The 26,044-nt window shown below is 40.5% G+C and overlaps 1 protein-coding gene across 1 annotated transcript in view; it reads right to left on the bottom strand.

Annotated features, from left to right (window-relative positions):
• The window catches only part of LOC128733622 (cadherin-23), a 61,844-nt gene that overhangs the window by 13,408 nt on the left and 22,392 nt on the right, over positions 1–26,044 (bottom strand). The window contains exons 2-3 of the mRNA XM_053827344.1: positions 2,289–2,432; positions 39–2,031 (exon numbers count right to left, since the gene is read on the bottom strand). Coding sequence (XP_053683319.1) covers positions 39–2,031; positions 2,289–2,432 — 2,137 coding nt within the window. The remainder of the gene's footprint in view (positions 1–38; positions 2,032–2,288; positions 2,433–26,044) is intronic.

The raw sequence follows: 26,044 nt of genomic DNA, 5'->3' as shown, positions 1-26,044 counted from the left end.
AACATCGTTGAAATAGTATAAAACGGTCAAATACTTACTGATCATTCATCTGAAAATTGTCACTCGCACCAACGATCTTATAGATAAGCAAATCATCAATTCCGTCCGGATCCGTGGCACTAACATTCGCCACAACGAATCCGGCAGGTGCATTCTCCGGAATAGTAACCCGATAGCTCGGCGGTCCAGGAATATCACTCATTCCGCTGGTGAACAGCGCTTTGAAAATCGGTCTCTGGTTGCCGGAAATTCCAACCCGAATCAAAACTCGGGTGTCGTTTTTAAGCGGTGGAACTCCATGGTCGGTGGCCGCCAAAATCAGTTCATATTGTCCCCGTTCAGTGTCCATCGAATTGACGGGACGGGTGATCTTGATCTCACCACTGTCGGGGTCTACCGTAAACACGTGTCCGGAAATACTGTTCTCGGACTCGATTGAGTACGTTACTTTGCCGCCACCTTGCTGTGGTCCATCTTGATCGGTAGCATGGACGAAAAACTGAGGTTCAAATTCAGTTGCTCCTTCGCGTATCGTTCTAGTGTATTCGAGTGACTCAAAAGCGGGATAGTTGTCATTGACATCCATAATGTCGATCAGTAGATTCGCATTTGTTTCGCGACCGCCTCCATCGATGGCCACAAGTGCCAAGCTGTAGCTTTTCTGTGATTCATAATCCAGATTAAGATTTACGTATACACCGCCTTTTGTTGGATCGGTATAAAAGTAGTCCGCACCGAATCCTTTCACCATGTAGGTCAATTTGCCAAACATTCCCGTGTCGTGATCGATTGCGGAGATGTTTGCGATTCGGAAACCTTTGGGAGAATTTTCTTTAACGTGTAATTTGTAGTTCGAACGTGGAAATATGGGAGAGTTGTCATTTACATCTTGCAGATGTAAGGTAACTTGAGTTTTGGATTGTTCTAAACCATTCACGGATGCAACAATATCGAATACGAACATTCTGAGGCTAGCGTCTTGTACGTCGTAATCCAACGCTGCAGAGTTTTTCACTTTCACAACGACCGGTGTGCGTCCTTCGCCATGCGTAGGGGAAACTGTAAAAACTCCGTCTGAGTTGTGAATATCCCTTAACGATAGGGTATATCTGCTGTTGGCTCCCAAATCCAAATCAGTAACGACTATCGCTAGATCTGGCAGTGGAGCTTCATTCTCCAAATTTTCCGGGATGGAGACTTCGAAAGATGGTTTGTTGAACTCCGGAATGTGGTCGTCTACATCGGTTAGTACTATAGTGATTTGGGAGCTAGTTGAATCCCCCGGAACTTCATTGTTGATTAGTTCCGTAGCGCGGACGGAGAATGTGTATGCGCCACCATTTCGAATAATTTTCAGATCCTCTCGGTCAAGTGCCCGTTCTGTGGTCACCAATTCGGCAACACCGTTTCCTGGGGTTCCAATGAACTTAAGAGCAAAATGTTTCATGGGATCATTTTCCAATGAAAGCGCAATTGGATGTGGGCTGCCGGTGTCACCATCAGTTGCATTGATTATAAGGACAGTAGTTCCTTCTGGAGTGTTTTCCGGAATGGATGCCGAGTACGGTGCATTGATAAATACCGGTGGTTGATCTTGTACATCAATTATAGTGATGGCAACTGTGGCATTCGATTTCAGAGGGTTGCCAATTGCTCCGTCTTTGGCTTGAATCGTCAGAATGTAGGATGGTCTAGTTTCGAAGTCTAGAGTTTTTCTAAGAATTATTTCAGCTCCATACTTGCCCTGTGCTATCTTTTCCGTTCTCACTTCGAACACCTCGCAGATGTCGTCATTCTCCTTCGTAGGATCCAGGTAGCAGGACAATTTAACATCTGCGTTAATGCCTTCATCCAAATCGGTCACTATGATTTCGGGAGTAATCTTAACGATGCTTCCCGGTTTGGTGGACTCGCTTATCGACGCACTGTACGGCCGTCCAATGAACGTGGGTGTATTGTCGTTGTAGTCGCGGATAGGAATTTCACGCCTCAGTGAAACGGTGTTTGGTTCCGTCCCTAGTGTGCCTTCGTCTGATGAGAAACAAAAAGTGATTCACGGTAAGGTAAGAAACAGAGAAAAATGCAAGTTAACGATTGTGAAAGTGCTTCAGTAACAACATGTCGAATAGCATCGACTGGGCCGGCATCGAGCTGGTGTGATGTAAGGCGTTTTGCTACGCCAATTGCTAGCATCGCATCATAGTAATTACTCTACCAGCAGCGGTTAGGCTAGCTCGATGACGTTGCCCGATCGAAGCAGCAATTGGCGAGGAAGTTCATTTGAATACCTGTTAGACTGATGATCACTTCAACGGTGTCCTGCACCTCGCGATCTAATGACTGTCGTAATCGTACCACACCGGTGTCTCGATCTACGCTGAAAACTGGTCCAGATATGCTGTAGCGTAGCTTGCTTCCCTCGGGGTCAACGCCTGCAAAACGGAAGGTGAGAGATGAGATATAAATTATTTTCCGTCATTTAGGCGGTAAGAAAAGAAAAACGCGCTGTGACCTAACGGGCTCGATTGCCAGTCGGAGCCAACCGAACAAACACTATGTTTGGAACCGCTATCGTGTGGGACTATCATGAATATGGCACAGACATGCTCAGTGCTTCCAATTACGTTGCCTCGCGTAGTTTTCGGCAAAACGGGTCACGAAAACGGTAGAATCAGACCGACCACATGGAATGGTGCTAGTGGATGCGAAAATGTGGTCAAGCAGCGTTTAGAATGTTAATGCACACAGTATGACTTTTGCCATTATCTCTGTTAGGTTTTGTGCAACTACCAGATTTCAGTGTAGTTGGCAATTTAGTTTGTACGTCGGTTTGTGGAATAAACTTTAAATAGACATACTATTTGTAATGTATTGGTATGAACTTTATACGTGTCGACAAGAATTACTGCGATAAATACTGACGAAATCTCTAAAAAATATTATTTGTAAAATAATGTTCAACTTCTAATTATCTATTGATGAAGAAATAATAATAGAAACCAGCATTAATATTTGATATAATTTTTTCTCTACATCTACCAATGAGTTCCCATAAGAATTTGATTTAATTTAATTTATTTACTGCATCTTCAGTTAATAGTGTACAGACTGAATTCTATGTTAAGTATCTTACGCTAGTTTTAAAATGATGTTTGCTTACGTAAAAATCGAACAGTTCTAAGTTGTTTAACAGGCTAAAACCTTTGTACAACGGAGGGTTTTGTCCGAAAACAGTTCTATGCCTTACAATATGTATTAACAAACGGTGACGGAATTGTCGGGCTGGGACGATAGAGCTTGCTAGTCGCCAATTATTTATTGACTTTAGGGATGGCAAAACTATCATTAACTACTGATAGTTATCAGTAAGCAATAATATCACTAAGTATCAGTAAGGTTTCGCTATTATTGATATTTACTGATATAGTTACGTTGTCCCGTTAGAAAAATTAGTTAGATTGAACTTCTTGGTTGATAGTTGCGTACGATAAACGTGGATGACATAATATATCGTAGTCAACGTCAGTAGCCTAAAGCCAGGGTAGCTCGTGCTGATTCAAGCAGTCGCCTCCATTTAACTCGAACTTAGGCCACTCGTCGCCAATTTTCCAGTCGTCTCAAAAGTCACAAATCACTTTCGACGTGATCGTGCCGCCATCTTGCTCGTTGAGCCCCCTGTTCCTGGTGTCAGTGAGGTTGTTGAAGGCAACTGTTTCCGTCGCACTATCGTCCGGCATTCTTACGACGTGCCTGGCCCACCGTAGCCTACTGACTTTCGTCAAATGTACGATAGGATTTTCTCCAAACAATGCCTGTAGCTCGTGATTCATACGTCTCCACCATTCTTCGCTGTCAGTTTGTACTCCGCCAAATATCCACAGTACCTTTCGTTAGGACACGGCAAGGGCGCGTATATCCTCCGTGAGCGACCTTACGACTCCATAAAGAACTACTGACCATATAAAAGATTTGTACATTGTTAGCTTCGTACGGTATCGTATGCTTCTTGATCGTAGCGTATAGCGAAGGGCAAAGTAGGCTCGATTTCCCGCTTGAATGCGCCGCTGGATTTCCTTACTAATGTTGTCCGCGGTCACCAGCAATCCAAAATACACGAATTCATCTACTAGTTCTAGTTCGTCGCCGTCTAGGATTACCATCCGTGAGAGGCACGCGTTTGCTTCCTTGGAGCCTCTTCCTTTCATGTATGTGATCTTTGACGTATTTATTATTAATCTGATCTTTCTAGACTACTGCTTTCAACCTGGCGTAGGTTGCCTCCACCATCGCAAGGTTCCTAGCTATGATATCAGTCATCTTGTCACCTTGTCTCATTCCTCGCCGCGTCTTGAAGGGTATGTCCCCAAGATGCGCACGAAACACACCACTCGATCCAATAGCTCTGATCAGTAGCGTCAGTTTATCTGGGAAACCGTGTTCATCCAATAAGTGCAATTGCTGGTCTTGATCGACTGGTTTGTGTGATGCGTAGGCACGATGTGCTCTCAACATATCTGCTTGGTGGTAAAAATCTGGTCCGTAGTTGCGCGAGCCTCCATAAAGCCCGCTTGGTAAATTGCAAAGTAAACTTACAATGAAGAACGCAGTTAAAATATTACAATTTCCTATTTTTTTCTTTAATGCCCTGCTGAGGTAAATTGCTGATATTTACTGATAGTTATCAGTAACGTACTGAAATTACTGATAGTTATCAGTAACGATTTTTAATGATAGTTCCCATCCCTAATTGACTTAGAGCTAATCAGACTGTCAAGCTTTAGTATTTAATTTAGAAAACATTTTTGTGTGTTTTCGATTCTAATAAATACCTGCATATTAAATTCTTCGTATAATTCAAATCATTATTGCTGATCACGACAAAACAAGAAACAGCACATAAAACTATATTGCCTTTTGCGTGCAAGACATCATTTTTGAATGTATTCTAATTCGCGTTGACGAACGTAAGCTGCTGCCACCTCCAAAAGTTTACTGTAGGGGTGAAGCGGAATAGGGATTTCTTAAAGAGCGCCAGAGATCGAAACATTTTGGCAGATTTTCACCCACACGTGCATACGGGCATTTCTATGAGTGTGCAAGAGACCGTTTAATGCCGTCAACGCGAATAGCTTATCCATACCATCAGTCGAAGTCAGGAGTCTGTTGTGCGCAACCCGGTAACAATGTGACAGCTCCCATACAAATCAAACGTACCTAAAACTGCTGGTTCATGTTTCACGACAGATATTTGAAAGCGGCGTAAAAATCAAAGAAAGAGCTTATTATCATTTTTTTTGGCAAAAAATCTCTTGTGCATATAAGAACTGAATTGGTTTATTATTTCAATAGAGCATTTTACGAACTGACAACATTACGTCAAGTACCAAAACGTTTCCGTGGTAATGACAATAGCAGCATAACTGGTTCTTCTGTCATAATAAAATGGTCTATTTGGTTCTGTCATGTAACACAGTGTTTTTATACAACTGAAACAATCTCTATAGCTTGGATCTATTCTTGAATTTTGTTTAACTTGTTCATTTTGAATTGCGCAGCGGATAACATTCAATGAAACACGCAATATTTAAATACTTTAGACCAGACAACTCGTACCCGTACACAAGAGTAACAATCTTGTAATAAATACCGCTTTTTATCTTGTAAAAAATTAATCAAGCAACTCACTAAGAATTCAAACAGTTTTGCCGAAAACATGAAATAATTCCGAATTAGTCAATACGCACTTTTCGAATCGATGTCCAGACAGCTTTTTGCGTTCACATTTAATGTAACAAAAATGAACATTTCCTTTGGAAATCGAAGGTACGTCAATTTTGACCGGCACGTAAAAACGATCGTCGCGACATTTTTGACACTGGCGGGTGTTATGGGAAACTGTTAATAACTGTCACTTTGTTACGGGGTATTGCAGAAGCAGTTAAACTTAAAGCAGAAAGATTATAAATTTTACTCTACAGTTTCATCGAAATACGCTTCAATGTGGTCTTGACTGTTGAGGTTCGCACTGGTTGGTGAGTAGGGCACGGGAGGGTATTTTTAGCAGGTTTCTAAATTCAGCCTATTTGCCTTTTCTTTCGCCAATAAAAATACTTTGCCGACATACAATTTTAATATGTTGTAACAATTTTCTCAAGACTGTAAGTAATCTACTATTTTTTAAAAAAGAATTTTTTATTGTTTGAGGTATTCTACTAAGACGCTCTAATAAACATTAGCAAATTTACTATTTTTTATTCAAAGAACGTCAAAACCACCACTAGAACTAGGCCATAGACCGAAAAAATAGAAGTAATCACTTAATGGGCCGAAAATACCGTCCCGTGCCCTAATATGTTTATTGCTATTGTCCTGTTTTTCGTAACATTTTATACAGTTTGCGATAACTTTCGATCGTGGTATGAAATGGGGAAGGCAAACAAGAAAGCGGCCAACATAGCTCTTACCATCTAAAGCTCCTACCTAGCGCCTCCACGCGGCCATACCCGGTAATGCTCTATTGAGTAGCTAAGCTAGCAGGTGCGTTGTTGCGTGGTTTCCGTCTACCTGATTTCAAAACTGCGATTTTGGGCAAACGGCTAAGCCACACGGCCAGGTAAACCTAATATATTATTCTAATAATTTGTTTTGTTTTGTTTTAGCTAATCAAGCACCTCGTACTGTACAGTGAAAACTTTGGCCGTGACAAGTTTAAATAATGCACATGGATATCAGAATGAAGAATTAAATTAATTATTGGATGTTAGATGCTCTGATGGAAACTTAAATGACGCAATTATAATTCTTTCGACGGATTACTGGTGAGATTGTTCTATTTTGGACTCACCAATTATGTCAGTTCCTGTGAGTTCTGGCTTTATCAATGTGTTTGATAATTAAAGTACTTCATAAACAATGTATATTACAGAAAAAAATACACTAGAAAAATTAAATATTGTTGAGTAAATGATAGCCTCCAAAACCCCACACATGCCAAATTTGGTTCCAATTGCTTGATTAGTTCTCGAGTTATGAGGAAATTTGTATTCCATTTGTATGGAAGCCGCCCCCCTCTTAAAAGAAAGAGGGGTCATTATTCCCCTCCTAAAGAGTGGAGGGGTCTTAATTCACCATAGAAAAAAAAAATTCCTGCAAAAACACCCACATGCTAAATTTGGTTCAATTTGTTTGATTAGTTCTCGAGTTATGAGGAAATTTGGATTTCATTTGTATGGGAGCCTCCCCTCCTAAAAAAGTAAGGGGTCTCAATTCATCATAGAAAAAATTCTAGTCTCCAAAAACACCCACATGTAAAATTTTGTTCCATTTGCTTGATTAGTTCTCGAGTTATGCAGAAATTTGTGTTTCGTTTATATGGGAGCCCCCCTCTTAGTGGGGGGAGGGATCTCTATCTATCATAAGAACCTTACCTGGCCCCAAAAACCCCTATATGCAAATTTTCACGCCGATCGGTTCAGTAGTTTTCGATTCTTTAAGGAACATAGGAACAGACAGACAGAAATCCATTTGTATAGGTATAGACTAGCTGATTACCCGATTTTATTCGGGGTCCCTTTACCTCTCAGTCACTTGTATATCTGTTATTGTAACGAAAATTCTCATATTGCACTCCACTTGTAAATCTGACTTCTTCCCTGTAATCCTTATAAATCGGCCAAAAGCCTTTTTTACGTTTTTGAATCTCATCTTTGTTAATGGCCACCCTATTCTCCATTTCAGAAAACCAGCAACAATTGCTATCGTTCCAGTTGCAAGAGGAATGCACCCCTTTACCCATTTGAACTTTTCTCTCCCATTGTAAGAGATCATCTACCTCTTTTGTCAACCCCCCCCCCCCCCCTGCGCTGATTCTTTTATGCCAAAATACATGAGTTTGACGTCATTTTAATGAAGAACAGTCCAGAACGTTCCATGTCCCCCTACTTGCCAGTCGTCGTATGTTTGAATCTCGGCTGGGAGGTGCTGTTGAAATCATTAGGATCGTAGCAACAGGTTCTGCAATAATCCTGTATTCTGTTTGTCGTATAAAAAACAGAAGGTCAAGTTTCGATAACGGAATGTAGCACCTAGGCTTTGCTTTGCTATTTCCTTAGCGTGTAATTAGTTTCGTATGAGTTCGAGTTAAAAGGACACGACTGCTTGGAACAGCACGAGCCACCCCGGCTCTATGCTGCTGACGACAACATCATCGCGACGACTCGCTAATATAAAATTAATAAAATATTCATGTAGAGAACATTATCACCTATATTCTGTATTTCGAACGAGTTGAAATATTTCGATCGACTTGACAAATATTTCGTTCGAGTTGTTTTTTCATGAAGATCTTTCGTTCGAACCGCTGTTTTTTCGAACGAAATGTCAGTTTCGAACGAAACATAAAGCCGTTCGAAATACAGAATAGGAGTGTATATTATAGCGTATGAATCGGTTTGGCCATCTCTGAGAAACGTCCAACTAATTGAAACCTAGTCAAAATATATTTTTAAGCATAACTTGTGACTTGTTTGTTCCATTCCAATGAAATTTGAACCTTTAATTTAATACTAAGATTGTTAAAAAAATCGGAATGCGGAAAAATTTGTGTCATGTTGTTTTGACTATTTTGCTTATAAAATCAAATCGCAAACCAATTCCGAAGTGATCTAGGGTACGGGAGGGTATTTTCAGCAGGTATCTAAATTCAGTCTATTTGCCTCTTCTTTCGCCAATAAAAATACTTTGCCGAGATACAATTTTAATATGTTATAACTATTTTCTCAAAACTGTAAGTAATCTACTATTTTTTATTCAAAGAACGTCAAAACTACCTGTTTTTCCACTAGAACTAGGCCATAGGCCGAAAAAATAGATGGCATCGCTTAATGGGCTGAAAATACCCTCCCGTGCCCTACAAGGTAATGATACCTTTCAAACGAGAGCAATACCGCATGGACCGTATTAGCCATCTCCGAGCCATAGACGACTAAAAACCGTTCACATACATCCACACGCACAGACAAGTGGTACCTTTGCTAATGGGAAGTAGTTAAGCAAAATATGAATTAGGAATCGTATGAAAATGAATCGGTTTACGTTTTCGCATGGTCTCCACTCTCGTCGTCTAGAGAAAATCGAAACACAGTCCCTCATACCATCCGTCAAAGATGGCCCGTCGAAAAGTATTACCTTGAAAACGTTGCTGATGCGAGGGGCAAATGCACGGAAGAGAACGTTTTGCTACCCCATGTCTGGTGTACCAGGCAGGCAGTACTCATGCGAAATGGGACAACTTTCGCATACAATGACTTGGGGCTGTTAACGGTCAGCGACTTGAGTCATTAGTGGGAACGGCCGTTCTTGTTTATACTGATGAGACTGCCAGGCCAGGCAGAACATGTAGGTACAAGCGTTGGAGTCTGCTAGTTTTGTTTAATAAAGTTGGTGCTTGTAGCAATAAACAATTCAGATTACTTTCTTCCTGTCAATCTTTTTGAGTAATTGTATTTGTGTACCATAAATTAATTAGAGGTTTCGGATTTTGCGGGACAGTCCCAGATTTGTATGATTTGTTCCGGATGACAAAGTGTCCCGTTTTAATTATTTTTTGTTGTGCCAGTTAAATATTGAATTGCTCAGCATTTTTCTGAAAGGTAAAAGGTTATTATAGTGTCATGTATGACTACAGAAAATGTTTCTTATTGCCATTCAATATGTCCCATATTCATCTAGAAATGATCTGGCCACTTTGGAGTATCATCGTTTTGATTTGATACAAAATCAGTTGTAATAAATTGTCTAATTTTTAAATTATTTTAATTGTAATTGATACGTTTGATCTAATTCTGATCTGCTTCAAAGGTTGCCAGTCAAATCCTTGAAAATTTAATTGAATAATTCGTAAATCAATTATCGGTATGCCTGTTGTTGTGTTCTGTTCCGTATGCTATGAAGTTTTCTCGATTCGCGATGAGTATGCTTGCGGATAACAATTTGCATTTACCTTCACGTTTATTTCGTCTGCTTTTCATCATTTTTGGTTAGTATGCTAAAGATGCGGGTTGATATAAATGAGGATAATTGTTCCTCATATATTCGAGTGGGTTGATTTCGAGTGCCGAAACTGGAAACTGGACGGAATAATTAAGAATAAAAGTAAAATTTGCTAAAAGGTCAATATGCAAACTGACTGTTCGGAATGAAATTTTCAACGTGAGCCGTAATTATATGGCGCCTTGCTAGAACAGAAATCGAAAGTGGCTTGCGTCAATAATTTGTGGAGAAAGAAGGTTTCAATGCTGAGAGAATGCACAATGGGCAAAAACGTGCTTGTAATCCCAAGAATTAGAAGCTGCTGGTTTGGAATCTATCAAGATACCTATTCCTATGTAAAAAAATGCAGGAAATCGAATGATGATGGTTTCATCCTGCGCAGACTTCGGGAACGGTTCCTTTTTGCCCTATTTTCCCCAAAATTCATTATAAAAGCTAATTAAACAATATAAAAACTTATTTGCCGCTCGTGAAACGAACTCAAATAGCTACCAAATGTTGTCAAAACATCAAATGAACCAAATTCCATCCATTTCATACTATGCGAAATGCAAGAAATGTCTGTTTTACCCAACTCAACCCCATATATATAGATAACCTGATTAAAGCGATTAAAACTAACTCAAAGGCAAAAACAGTCTTCAAAAAAATGTGTATTTTATCATAATGAATAACTTTGGAGAACAGTTGAAAGCAATAATTAAATTGGATGCGGAGTTATTGTGCAGAATTAATTTTTAAGTGTACTTTTTACATAAATCATTATATCTCGCAACTAGCAAAAGATAGATAGTTACTACATTCAGCAAAGTTGCTCATTTTAGTGTGTTCTATAATTTTTCTGAAGGAAAAAATTTTTTTGGAAGCAATCAAAAAAAAAAAAAGTTAGTATCACCCTGATTTCATCTATCATATAAGATTACTCTGGTAGTTTAAAAAGATGCGCTGTATTTTATTGATAAACTTCTCTAAAGACACCATCGTTGAAAAGTTACAATTATTTTACGCAATAGCGAAGGAACGTGTTTTTGTAGATCTAGGACAGAATCAGGCAAAACGGACCGATTGTGAATTCATCACGGTACTAGATCAATGACATTCAACTCTCCTGATGTCTTTCGAGTAAATTGGTATTATTCGAGTTTATTCCCCTGTCTTTGAATTAGTTTTAATCGCTCTAATTAGTTTTTACTATGTATTTAGGGGTGAATAGGGCAAAACGGACTATTCTTGCATTTCGCACAGTATGGAATAGATAGAATTTGTTTCTTCTGATATTTTGACAACATTTGGAAGCTATTGGAGTTCGTTTCACGGGCGCAAATAAGTTTTTATGCTATTTGATTAGCTTTTATAATGATTTTTAGAGAAAATAGGGCAAAATGGACCAATTCCTGAAGTCTGCCCAGGATTAAACCATCACCAATCGATTTCCTGCATGCTTGCATTGGAATAGGTATCTTGTTAGATTCCAAACCAGCGGCTTCTAATTCTTGGGATTACGAGCTTGTTTTTGCCCATTGTGGAATGTTTGGTGAAAGAAAATTTAATAAACCTAGTGGCATTGAACATAACTTTTACTAGTGGAAGATCTTTTGATTAGCAGTTAAAAGAGTGCACTATCCGTGCCACAATTTTGTGAATCTTACGGCCTACAAACAGCAATTTGTTTACGAAAAATAATTTGCATGTTCATGAGTTGGGACATGCAAAAACTTCGAGAGCAAACATTAACCTAATTAACGTAAACGTAATGTAACATCGATTAAAATCTATATGTATATGTATTCCTCAATTTTATTTGATTATTATTTAGGTATATTATTCATCAGTAGATTCATGACGGTTTTCGTTTTTTTTTGGAAAGGCAATTCCCTTCTATCATCGTTTACTAGCGTAGACCAAACTCATTCAGCGGCATTACCGGGTGAATTATTCATAAGGTAATTACATAACTGTATCACTCGGTGTGGTTGTACCGATTCATGGCCACTAGCTTGTTGATTGCTTCGCAGCTCCCAACAGGTACTGTACAATAGTGCTCCATCGAAAGGCGCTCGCATAAATTTCAAGTACAAACGGATCGGATCAGAGGGATTGTCGTGAGAAACTAGTTCACTGGGGCACATGAATGCTTCAAAGGGCCCGTACATCGTGGCGTAGAGGAAATGAAAGTGCAATTCCTTATCTCGTGCTACCGATATATCCACTGGAGACGTAAATAGATAAGCCGGTAGATGTACAGCTGTAGGTACCTACATAAACCACGAGATTATAATGATTGCTCGTCGAATGTCTGGTTTTGCTTGCGATATATGTTTCGGTCGCAATCTTCGTTCACACTTCCACATAAAGACAGCAATGTATATCGTGAGCCATGAGTCTACATACTCACATGGCACGCTTTTTATGCCGTTCAGTTGAACACTTCAACGGTTTACGCATGTGGAATTAATTAGCGATTGTTAGATAATTGTTAATGGGCTCGACCGAGGGAGAAAATTCGAGCAGTCGTTCAGTTTGGACCGTAAAGGTCAATGGCAATAAATGAATACACCTATACTAAATGGTTTGTCCTTTGTACAGCCAAAGCTGAAGGTTAAACAAAATTAATCTTCTCGTTACTTGTTGTGAGAGACTATTTCCAAAATCCAAAATAATCTATTAATTATGGATATGCTTCATATTTTAATGCCAAGCAACTAATTCTCGGAACAACCCCGGATGTTTTAACGAAGTTGAAGGATGGTGTTCGACGTATGATCGCAGGATTGATGCAGCGCTACTTCAGAACTTTGTTTGATAGTGCATTGTATCACGAGAGTTTTGGATTGCATTTTCCGGTTCGGCTGCAGATATTCTCTGGGGGGAATGTAGTAACCCTTCTAAGTTATAAACAGTTTAAGTCTACAGTTCAGGTAATAGTCTAAGAATTGGTTTTGAAGTACATCGCACATCTTGATCGAAAAACAATCTACATTAGATAATTTGATGAGGTACTTGAATCAAGCGGTAACATTAACATTTTGTTCATTTCTTATTTTTTCAGGTATTCTTCTAAGAAGCATTTGCAGCTCAAAGTTCAGCCGAAGAAGAAGTCAAATCGCTGAAGGGCAATTACACGAGTCTCGGACATTTTGCGTGAAATGATTTTATACCTGCATCATCTGTAGATATTAAATTTGGGATACTTAAGAATGGTTTGGTCTTAGAAAAAAGTTTATTAGAAAATAATTGCTCAAAATGATGCGATTTTGTTTCAGTTTTACATAAAAATGTAAAATTATTATATTTTTGAAAAATTTGTCAAATTTCAAAGATTTAAAAAAATCCAAAAGAGAGGCCATAAATAGCTCTTCACCAGATTTAAGGGCATAATTTGGGCCATCCTCCAAAAAATGAAGACACAGGATTTAAGAAAATATACATTTCGGTTCTAACTTTTCAAAAGGGTCTAACTGCAAAATGTAAACAAACCGAGTTGGGATTTCTTTTCCTATGCTAGTCCAGTAGAAAGTTTTTCCTCTCTGTGTATTTCTTATGAAAATTTCCTACAACTTCTCCTTTCACATCGTTTTGATAAAATAAGTCGCACTCTTGTGTGTATGTGTATCTATGTGTGTGACCGTAGACCAGGTGGATAGAGTAAATACTAATAAACTTTGTTCACCAGGGTATGTTTTAGGACGGCAAGCCAACTAAGTAAGTAAGTAAAGTAGTTTTCGAGACATAATTTTTTGAAGAAAAATCTCATCTTATATATAAAAATGGATTTCTGCCGGATGTTCCTTATAGAATCAAAAACTACTGAACTAAATTTCTGCATAACTCGAGAACTAATCAAGCAAATAGAATAAAATTTGGCATATGGGTGTTTTTGGTGACAAGAATTTATTCTATGGTAAATTGAGACCCCTCCCCTCGTTAGAAGGGGAATTCTGACTCCTCTCCCCTTTAAGAGGCGGGGGGGGGGGGCGGTTTTCCATACAAATGAAATACAAATTTCCTCATAACTCGGGAACTAATCAAGCAGATGGAACCAAATTTGGCATGTGAAAGTTTTCGAGGGCAAGAATATTTTCTATGGTGAATTACGACCCCTACCCACTTTAAGAGGGGGGCTCCTGTACAAATGAAAAACAATTTTCCTCATAACTCGAGAACTAATCAAGCAAATGGAACCAAATTTGACACGTAAGTGGTTTTGGAGGCAAGATTTTTTTTATGGTGAATTGGGACCCCTCTCCTCTTTAGAAAGCGAGTTATGACCCATCTCCCTTTTAAGAGGGTGGGCTTCCATACAAATGAAATGCAAATTTCCTCTTATTTCGAGAACTAATGGAACCAAATTTGGCATGTGGGAGTTTTAGATGGCAGAAATTTTTTCTATGGTGAATTACTACCCCTCCCCCTTTTAAGAGGGGGGGCTCCCACACAAATGAAATTCAAATTTTCTTATAACTTGAGTACTAATCAAGCAAATGGAACCAAATTTGGCATGTGGGGCTTTTAAGGGGCAGAATGTTTTTCTATAATGAATTAAGACCCCTCCCCTGGTTAGGAGGGGGGCTCCCATATAGTGATGTCCGAAATTTTCAATTATTCGATAACCGATTAATCGGTGAACGTTGTCTGCACTAATCGATTAATTCAACTATTCGTGCTAGTAGTGTTCGATTAAAAATATTCGAATACTTCTTTGATTTATTCGATTAATCGAACGATTATGAACGAATAACGAGCTTTATTCGGGGATTATTCGTACTCTTACAATTATTCGATTAATTCAACTACTCGTGCTGGCAGTATTCGATTAAAAATTATTTGAATATTCCTTGTGTTATTCGATTAGTTGAATTAATCGAACGATTAACGGACATCACTACTCCCATACAAATGAAATTCAAATTTCCTTATAACTTGAGAACTAATCAAGCAAATGGAACGAAATTTGGCGAATTTATTTTATGATAGTTAGAGACGTCTCACCCCTGTGGTAGGGGGATATGGACTCTCATACAAATAAAACAGAATTTTTTGCGAAACTCAAAAACTAATCACTTGAGTATATTAAACTACCTATTTCAGGTAACTAAAAAGCATTAACATAGGCAGCAAATCAGCGTATCTGGCATTTTGTACTGCACGTTGTTGTATATGAGCTTTTTGACTGCATAGGTGTTGTAAATTGGCATCCAAAATTGTATTCAAATTCTTCGTGTCGGTAATTAGCTGTAAATTAGCATTGTCAGCGCTATAAGAAGGTCATCTGTAAAGTAGCTGTATATTTTGCCAAAATAGCATTTAAGTAGCATTTAAATTGGCTTATTGGCCTACATTTTAATAGCATTGGTGATGCTTATTGGTTACCTGGGATGCTTTGATAGTTACGTAACTTCCAAAGTGAATCATCTAAGGTTGAACTCCTCAGAAACTTGCAAAACTCGAGATTGTGACAAAGATCATCCGAGATTCATGATTTATGTACAACACAGGTTAATTTGTGGCAATACGAAGTTTGTCGGGACAGCTAGTTTTTATATCCGTTTGGATGCCGTTCTCATTCGGTGTACTGATTCAAACATGAAGGGAATCAGTTGTGATGTATGCATCTTTGTGAGGATCCGCAACCTTGCTGACGACCTACAGGAGAGAGAGTTTCTACAGCCAGCTGTATAGTGTTGTTGAGAAAATGTCAAAGGGGAACATTCAGATCCACTTGGGCGACTTCTACGCGAATATTGGCTTAAACAACGCAGACCTTGAATGCGTCATCGGACGCCATAGTCTAGGACAGATTGGCGAAAATGGAAAGCTATTTACTGAGTTTTGTGGTAATAACAACATAGTTCTTGGTGCAGTTCTCCATAAAACATCACATAAGGTCGAGTGGATTTCCCGCGATTGCCGAACATAAAACCAAATTGACCACATCTGCATCCGCTGAATGTTGAGAAGAAGCCTTCTTGATGAACGCAATATGCACAACGCCGATATTGCATCCGACCATCACCTGGTTATCGCTGAGAAACCTGCGACGAGAGAAGAAAGTTGGTTGTTGCTACGACATTCGCCGATTGGAGAATACCCGAGGTGAAAAGGCCTTTGTCGAATAAGTGGAATCCCAACCCAAGTAACAAATTTAATTTTATTAAACTCTTAGGATTTAAGCATTTAAGACCAAAATTAGCCTTGAAAACCATCATAAGAGTACAATAAAACCCACATTGTTGCTTGGGAATTGTCGGAGTTACTTTAGAAGAGCAATCGACCGGCATCATGAATGTCTTCAACACGACCAGTAATGAAACCCAAACAGCGCAGTGTGCAGCGGCCGCAAGGAGTGAATCTCGGATGATACTTGGAGAAACCCCGACAAGCGCAGAGAGGCGGCTAAGACAGCGGTATGCGGTAACTGGCACGCCATCACGTTGCACTCTGAAAGCACTCTGTAAAGTAATCCTCAACCGTATCCAGCACAATCGATAGACGCTACTCTACGACGGCAACCAGCTGGATTCCGTGCTGGCCGATCATGTGTAGACCATATCACAACGCTCCGTGTTATATTGGAGCTGATCAACGAATTCCAGGATTCTCTTCTGCTCGTGTTCGTTGAATTCTGGTTACATTTACTCGATTCAACTACGAAAACAGCTGGGGCGTGCGCCCCAGCTTCTGTGAGGAATTCCAGATAAACAGGTCTAATGCATCGAGGCTCAGTACGAGACGTTCTCGTACAAAGTGATGCACGATGGCGTCTTGCTCAACCCTATAAGGGTTACGGCTGGTACATTTTATCACCGCTGCTGTTTCTCATCGTTATTTATGAGATATTAGTTTAACAGTAGACCAAACCGAGGATCATTGGTATCCCTTACGATATGTGGAGCATGTTAGGTGACCTCTTTAAGAGGCCCCAAACAGCAGGTCTCACAGTCAACGTAGGGAAACTATATCTATGGTAGTGAATACTGACAATCCCACCAACCTCACAGTAGCGGAACTACAGGTTGAGCGCTCTTTCAATATTTATATTGCTGTACGCATATGAAACGTGGTGCGTCTTAGTGGCGTCAACGCAAAAACTGAAGGTATTTATTAATCGCTGCCTGTGATATATCATTTGTGTCTGGAGGGCTAACAACTGGATTCAACGAGGAACTCCCTCGTCGATATCATCAATGAATGGTTGATAGCGACAGTATATCGAGTGCGAGAGGAGCGAATGAGATCTGCAGGGAAGCACTCGACTAGAAGCCGCAAGGACAGCGAAGAAGAGGCAGACTCGGAGGCTCATGGTGACGCAGCTTAGGCAACCCCATCCGGGTTGTTGACGAGAACCTGTCCTGGCGACAAGTAATAGCCATGGCGGGTCACCGTCGGTAGTGGAGGTCTCTGATTTCATCCGTTTGTTTTGTCGGATCGGCGGACATGGACCAATAAGTAATAGTATGGAAAGTTAATAAATAAGTAAATAAGTCATTCGTTGTCGCTGCTTCGTTGAAATCCGGGTAATCACTTCGCATCACAAAATAACATTCGAAATTCAGTTTCAGCTCATTCAAGAAATTTTTAAATATTGAGTAAGATCGGATCCACAGCTAGTTAACAAACATGAACAACAGTGATAATAGCAGCACTCGGCCTCCCAGTTGACCTCGAAGTACGACAGCCAATCGGAGTATGTTGTATGTAGGGTTTAATTCTAATTCCCGTCGTAGTAAGTAAAGCCATTCTAATTTTCATCATTTGTTCGATGGATTTAATGAATACTCCAAAAGTTCTTGTGCTGATTTGACTAAACATACTTACCTTCCGATCCGTGAAGTTTGAAATCACTGAAAAGCGATTTTTAAAGCATATTATTGAAATTACGCAACTGACTTTATTTCTTAAATTCGTCGTACTGTTTTAAAATCCGTCCATCAAAATTTTTCATCGTCCGAACTAAAAATCACAACAATGTTTACGAAGCTAACGCGCATGTATTTGTGTAGGACAGCATGACAAATATTATTGTGCAAAATTTCTGCAGGTCAGGCAAGTTTTCCTGGCTGTAGAATAACGACAATGCCTTGCGTGAGTTATTTTCATTTATGAATGACGGAAATTAAAACGATTAGTCGATATTATCTTCTTCGTCGCACGAAAAAACGTAGGAAATTTGGCTGGCAGGACTTCTTTAATGATAAAAATCATTTAAATGGATTTCAGCTCACTTTGATTGATCGCGCATGATAAAAAACATAAACATAAACATAAACATAGGATACCGCCCGTGTGCTGCTACTCCGTTATTGACCAGGACCGATGAAAATTGCAAAATGATGGTTGGAAAAAGCATACTTGGGACAGCAGGCGATTTTTCATTGTGCAACATTATCAGGTCCCTGCATGCTGATCAATACCGACGCCGGCCACGTCCGAATGCGGGTCCTGGTGGGATGGAAAGGAATGTTAGTCCAATACTTGTTGCTACTAAAGACCAGGGAATCCTCTGCATCTTCACAAGTATTTCGGGAAAGGAATTGTTGTTAGTAGATGGGCGGAGCTAGATGGATAATGTAAGTATGTAAGCATCAGTCATATGAGACTAATCTGGATATTCGAAAATTTTCTTGTAAATCCAGTAACTACGAAAATTAAGATATAAAAAATACCTTTTTAACAAATTTAATATAATGCCAATGGTGCTCATATACAACCATAATTTAATTTATATCGAAAAATACTATGCACATGCGAGATTTACGGCTCAAAAACCACGTAACAACTTGAACTTATCCGCGATCAGGGAAATCAGGGATAATGAACCGAGTCAATATAGTCCCTAAGTTGATAAGCATTTCCTCTTACCAACGCTAATATGCAGAGATATAGCGCCCTACACGCTTTCACTTTGATTGATCGCGCATGATAGACAACAAACTAAAATATTAGGGAATAACTAGTTTTGCATTGTGTGTCATAAAAATGCTGATATTTTTAATAATTTGTGTTGGATAGGACGGGAATAGGCAGTTACGACGAAGCAGCAACATACCCTATGTATGTTTGGACTGGGAGAGGCTACCAAAATCAATTGGATCGTTGCACTAGCCCCGCAATTGTGCTGTACTCTTACAGCTGGTTGTGAAATTCGTCGATTAGAAAACAGAAGTTCAAGTTCCGAATGCGGAATGTAAGCACCAAGCCTTTGCTTTGCTTTGGTGGTAGCACTTGTGAAAATATCTATTATTTGCAATGCAACCAGCTCTAATTGCAATTTTTCCATGCAAAGTTTCATTTGGAAGCTATCGATTCGTAGCAACTGTAAGCACTAATAGAGTGCGACAGTTAGTAAAATGCAAATAAATCGGAGCGGTGCTGCGAATATTAATACTCACTCATACACCTTGTTTTCTGAATAGTGGCAAACTACCTGCCAGTCTTCTCGTTAAAGAGGCCGTCGATAGCAGGCTTATATTCCGCAGTTAAGCGCTTGTTAAAATTTATTACCACAAATATTTGCTTGGTATGTTCACTATCGATGTGAAATAGATGGATTTGAAATATTGATTTTCTGTGTTTTCCATATATCTATACCTATAAAAAAGGATTTCTGTCTGTCTGTCCTGTGTTCCTTATAGAATCAAAAACTACTGAACCAATCGGCGTGAAAATTTGCATGTAGAGGTTTTTGGGGTCAGGAAAGGTTTTAGTGATGGTTAGAGACCCCTCCCCCCACTAAGAGGGGGGGCTCCCATACAAATGAAACACAAATTTCTGCATAACTCGAGAACTAATCAAGCAAATAGAACCAAATTTGGCATGTGGGTGTTTTCGGTGACAAGAATTTATTCTAGGGTAATTTGAGACCCCTCCCCTCTTTATAAGGGGAATTATAACTCCTCTCCCCTTTAAGAGGGGGGTTTCCATACAAATTTCCTCATAACTCGAGAACTAATCAAGCAAATGGAACCAAATTTGGCATGTGAAGGTTTTCGAGGGCAAGAAAATTTTCTATGTTGAATTAGGACCCCTCCTCACTTTAAGAGGGGGGGCTCCTGTACAAATGAAATACCAATTTCCTCATAACTCGAGAACTAATCAAGCAAATGGAACCAAATTTGGCATGTGTGTGTTTTTGGAGACAAAATTTTTTTCTATGATGAATTGGGACCCCTCCCCACTTTAAAAGGGGGGGAGCTCTATACAAACGAAATACAAATTTCCTTATAACTCGAGAGCTAATCCAGCAAATGGAACCAAATTTGGCATGTAGGTGTTTTTGGAGGCAAGAATTTTTTCTACGATGAATAAGAACCTCTCCCCACTTTAGGAGGGGGGCTCCTATACAAATGAAATACATATTTCCTCATAACTCGAGAAATAATCAAGCAAATAGAACCAAATTTGGCATGTGGGTGTTTTCGGTGACAAGAATTTATTCTATGGTAAATTGAGACCCCTCCCTCTTTATAAGGGGAATTGTAACTCCTCTCCCCTTTAAGAGGGGGGGCTTCCATACAAATTTCCTCATAACTCGAGAACTAATCAAGCAAATGGAACCAAATTTGGCATGTGAAGGTTTTCGAGGGCAAGAAAATTTTCTACGGGGAATTAGGACCCCTCCCCACTCTAAGAGGGGGGGCTCCTGTACAAATGAAATACAAATTTCCTCCTAACTCGAGAACTAATCAAGCAAATAGAACAACATTTGGCATGTGGGTGTTTTTTTTGGTGACAAGAATTTATTCTATGGTGAATTGAGACCCCTCCCCTCTTTATAAGAGGAATTATAACTCCTCTCCCCTTTAAGAGGGGGGGCTTCCATACAAATTTCCTCATAACTCGAGAACTAATCAAGCAAATGGAACCAAATTTAGCATGTGAAGGTTTTCGAGAGCAAGAAAATTTTCTATGGTGAATTAGGACCCCTCCCCACTTTAAGAGGAGGGGCTCCTGTACAAATGAAATACAAATTTCCTCATAACTCGAGAACTAATCAAGCGAATTGAACTAAATTTGGCATGTATGTGTTTTTGGAGACAATTTTTTTTTCAATGATGAATTGGGACCCCTCCCCACTTTAGGAGGGGGGGTCCTATACAAACGAAATACAAATTTCCTCATAACTCGAGAACTAATCCAGCAAATGGAACCAAATTTGGCGTGTAGGTGTTTTTGGAGGCAAGAATTTTTTCTGTGATGAATTAGGACCTCTTCCCACATTAGGAGGGGGGCTCCAATACAAATGAAATACAAATTTCCCCATAACTCGAGAACTAATCAAGCAAATAGAACCAAATTCGGCATGTGGAGGTTTTTGGAGGCAAAAATATTTTCTACGGTGAATTAGGATCCTTCCACACTTCAAGAGGGGGGGCTTCTACACAAATGAAATACAAATTTCCTCATAATTCGCGAACTAATCAAGCAAATGGAACCATATTTGGCATGTGGGTGTTTTTGGAGGCAACCATTTTTCCCATGATGAATTAGGACTTCTTACCTTTTTAGGAGGGGGGGGGCTCCCATTCAAACGAAATACAAATTTGCTCATAACTTTAGAACTAATCAAGCAAATGGAACCAAATTTGGCATGTGAGAGTTTTAGATGGTAGAATTTTTTTCTTCTGTGGTGTATTACGACCCCTTTCCCTTTTAAGAGGGTGGGCTCCCATACAAATGAAATACAAATTTCCTTATAATTTGAGTACTAATCTAGCAAATGGAACCAAATTTAGCTTGTAGGAGATTTTTGAGTCTTGAATTTATTTTATGATAGTTAGAGACCTCTCACCCCTGTGGTAGGGGGATATGGACTTTCATACAAATAAAACAGAAATTTTTGCGAAACTCAAAAACTAATCCAACTCGAGAAATTCGAGACTCTTCCATAAAACATTAATCAATAACAAGACCACAAAAACTATCTATAGTAACACTAGATCATTCAGGACGAGCCGGTCGCGAGTGTTGCCGGTGACCCGCCGTCGGAGGCGCCGCCCACTGGGGGGCTTGCAAAACTCGAGATAGTGACAAAGATCATCCGAGATTTATGATTTATGTACAACACAGGTTAATTTGTGGCAATACGAAGTTTGTCGGGTCAGCTAGTCTTAAATAAAAATACTTCAAGTAAATTCAATACTCAAAGTCAAGAAAGTTATACCGCGTTTATACCTTTAAAAGAATGACTTCCAGCTTAGAAAAAGAAATAAAAAACTAATATAATTTTTTTAGCACTTTAGAGTAGCTTGGAAGAAAGTTGCATTGCCAATCATAAACTGATGAAATTCACTTTCACAGACAAAAATCTCAGCTGATTACTATGCGGTGAAAATAAAAGATAAAAGCCATAAAATCTCGATAGCGCATCAACGTTTGGTGTTTGGTGTGCGAATCGGGTAAAATTGTCCACCAATCAAGCAAACTATACGGTCCTGTGCAAAGCGCACGCGAGTGGAAGTTGGTATCACCAGTAGCAGCGTTGTTTTTTTTTATTTTACATACGCAGCTTACCACCTCGGACGAAAGTGCTACTGGCAATGGTTATTGAACTCCGGCTCCGATTGGTGAAGATTTCGGCTTCTCTCGAATCGATAATTTCACTGTCAAAGACAGACGAACGGTACGATGGTAGCAGCAGCCGTCGTCGTCGTACAAAACACGGTCAAAACACCGGGTGTACAAAATAATAAACCTACCCACCAGCAAAATAGTTTCCATTGTGCTGGCGAATGCTGCTGCTCAAGACAGTCAAGGTTCGTCGCTTTCACTTGGCGCCCCAAACGCAATCGCTTTGCCATTGAGGGCTTCAACGGCAAACGGTGCAGACTCGAATTCCACAGATCAGCAGATGAAAGAGCCCGGGAAAGACTAGCCTCGGACTATGCAAAGCAGTTTTGTTTTGATAGAGATCTTTGGGAAATTGAATGGCAATACAGTACCTACTTTGGCGAAGAAAAAAGCAATAATTTTCATTGGGAGCATCGATTGCGTTTTATGTGCGGAACGCTTAAAATTATCTTCTGATCGGTTTTGTGGTTAATGTTTATTTTTTCGAGTGGAAAATCGAAATCAAACACCGGTTTCTCACAGTACAAATGAGTTAAATTTGTGCTTGGTGTCGATAGATTTACACAATGTCTTGCATAAGAAAACTTAATAGGTAGGCATTTTGTTGATGTGCTCGTTTAGCTATCCAAACCCTATTTCTACCAAATCATCACAGCTGGATTGATTGCCTTAGTTGATACGGTTTGTATTCCTATACGTTTCGGTTTCATTGTGTGTATTTATACCTTCAGTGAATCATTATTAGTTTTTTATGCAGTCAATATCTTCCATTTTCGGTATGTGTCGTGTCGAATAAAAAAATATGATGGAAACATTTGTACAAATTTGCTTTCGTGTAAATCTAGCCAATTTTATTGACGCTCCCAGTAACCTTAGAGGAATAGCGTTCAAGTAATAGTGCATAAGATATGATTTTTCAGGAACGCATCGGCCTTCCAGATTCTGATTGCACTGGAATTGTATCTATTTAAGAACCCGCGATAGGCATCGATGTACAATGGTTCGGTCAGTTCGAGCGGAGCCACACATGGAGGCCAATGACCGAAACGTACGAGGACCATGCTGCTGGTCACGCAACTATGTTGTACGTACCAAAAGCCGGCCGCGGGGTACGTGTATTACAAATAGTAGACCATATTGCGGAAGCGGAAAAAAGCCAAGTCTTTTCGGAACCTATCATATGTTTACAAATTGTTTACAAATATGTTTACAGCTTTCTGAGCGTTTTAGATCAAATGCAATAGGTATAAGAAATTTCTATAACTTTTTCATTGAGAATGTAAGAAGTATTTAGTGAACCAAGCAAGGAAAAGAACTCGAAACTCTAGTGCTACAGATTTTCCACAGATTAAGGTGCCCTGTGCCGGCAGGTTAGATTTTGTGTGCCGGATGCATTTTTAAATTGTTTTATATTCGCTCTGTCGAGTGCTAAAACAATATATTCTGGCATTGCTGTTGCTAGAGAGATAGAGTATATAAAAAACTTAGAAGAAGAAGAAGAAGAAGAAAAAGAAGAAGAAGAAGAAGAAGAAGAGGAAACAGTTCAACAGAGCAAACTGGCGTTCTGCATCAAATAAGGTGGACGGTAAATGGTTGAATAATGCGCTCCAGAATCTCGCGGTACATGCAGGTATAAAATAGATGCCACGGAGGTCCACAGCCTCTTATTTAGCAACTCCTCTCCCTACCTCCTCGTGGTACCATCCGGGATACGTTCCTTAGTGGAAATCGGACTCGGACCGAATCGGACGGAGGCACTCATGCGAATGCTGAGTGTAAATTCTCCGCCTGCAAATGACGAATCTCGGTAAAAACAGGTTCGAATGAATCTATAAATACTAGGTACCAGAGCAGAGGGTCCAAAGTCCCAAACGGAGCTTGTGGAGTACCAGGGCGCCCTCCACAGTAGTCCCTCCATCATGAGGGGCTCTGATGTGGCGGACTTTTCTTTCCCTTCAACTCGAGGGATTCTTATGGAAAACAAAATCAAAAATATAACAAGTGCAGATACGGTGGAAAATCCGTTCGTGAGAGGAGGCATCCAGCGTTCTCCACCAAGGGAGGAGAAAGATGCAACTAGGAGCATTAGTGTGGGTGAGAAAGGTAGCGGTATGCCTACCACGCCGGACACAGCGATGAACGGCCCAGCGCTAATCAGGGCGATGGAGAAGAATAGAGACGCAGTACCTAAAGTGGTAGCAGCATCACAGTAGCTCGGCATAATAATCGAGTTCACGTTAGGTCACGGCAATTTCTCCAAGGACCTGAATTAGAGCTTGCTCATGCTTCGGAGAACCTTGAATGCAGCGACCAAAACGCACAACGACCTCGTGGCGCTGCAGGAGAGGCGAAGAAAGTGACCGTGACTGTGTGGAAGGCAGTACAGAGTAACGCCTGCCCGTTGATGTAGTGTCGCAACGCGGCCCAGGAGGCCACGGAAAGCGCTACCAGCAGCGGTAAGGCGTCCGCCAAGCGTCCGAGACAGTCCCCGGGGATAGCACCACTGGTGGATCGAAAAAACGCCTGATCGGTAAAAGCCCCCAGGCTAGCGGGTTGGCAGAGCTAACCGATGAATCAGCGGGAAGCTCCAAGACGAGTGGCCCGTGGACCGAGGTTAAGGACAAAAGGAAAGGCAGAGGAGGCCCCACTATAAAAACAGCTCCACCCAAACCGGCAAGGAAGCGAGCGAAGAAGGGCGACGCTCTTATCCTGAAAACCGACGGGTCGAAATAATCGGAGGTTTTAAAGGCCATGAGAGGAGATGCCCTACTCAGGGATCTGGGCGCGGACGTACGGAGCATCCGCCGCTCACGCACGGGCGACATGATCCTTGAGTTAAAGAAGGACGCCACCAAGAAGAGTTCCACATACAAGTCCATAGCGGAAGGAGTGCTCGGGGACGGAGTGCAGGTACGTGCTTTCACACCAGAAGTGACTGTCCAGCTTAAGAACCTGGATGAGATCACCGAAGTGCGCGAGGTCATACAAGCTCTCAAAGAGCAAAGTGGAGTGGTGGTGGCAACCGAGGCGGTTCGCCTACGCAAGGGTCCGGCCGGGACCCAGGTAGCCACCATACGACTTCCGCTGATTGACTAAAAGGAAGCCCTGAAAGCTGCTAGTCTAAAAGTGGGGTGGTCGGTAAGCCCATTGAGCGTGCTCAAGCAGTCGGAAGCTTGCTACCGGCGCTTCGAGCACGGACATAAAGCCTGGAACTGCAAAGGGCCAGATAGGAGCCAGTTGTGCAGGAGACGTGGCAGTGCTGGCCATAAAGCAAGGGATTGCGCGGAGCCTCCCAAGTGCCTGATCTGTACCGGTAAACGGGACGCAAAGCACGTAACGGTGCTCGGTCGGTGTTCTGGCAACTAAGCCACGTTCATAGTGCAAGTGACACAACTCAACCTGAACCACTGCAACACGGCTCAGCAGC

Source organism: Sabethes cyaneus, chromosome 2 (assembly GCF_943734655.1).
Source record: "Sabethes cyaneus chromosome 2, idSabCyanKW18_F2, whole genome shotgun sequence".
Lineage (NCBI taxonomy): Eukaryota > Metazoa > Arthropoda > Insecta > Diptera > Culicidae > Sabethes > Sabethes cyaneus.
Note: the sequence above shows the minus strand (reverse complement) of the source record. Positions and strands in the feature narration are given on the sequence as shown.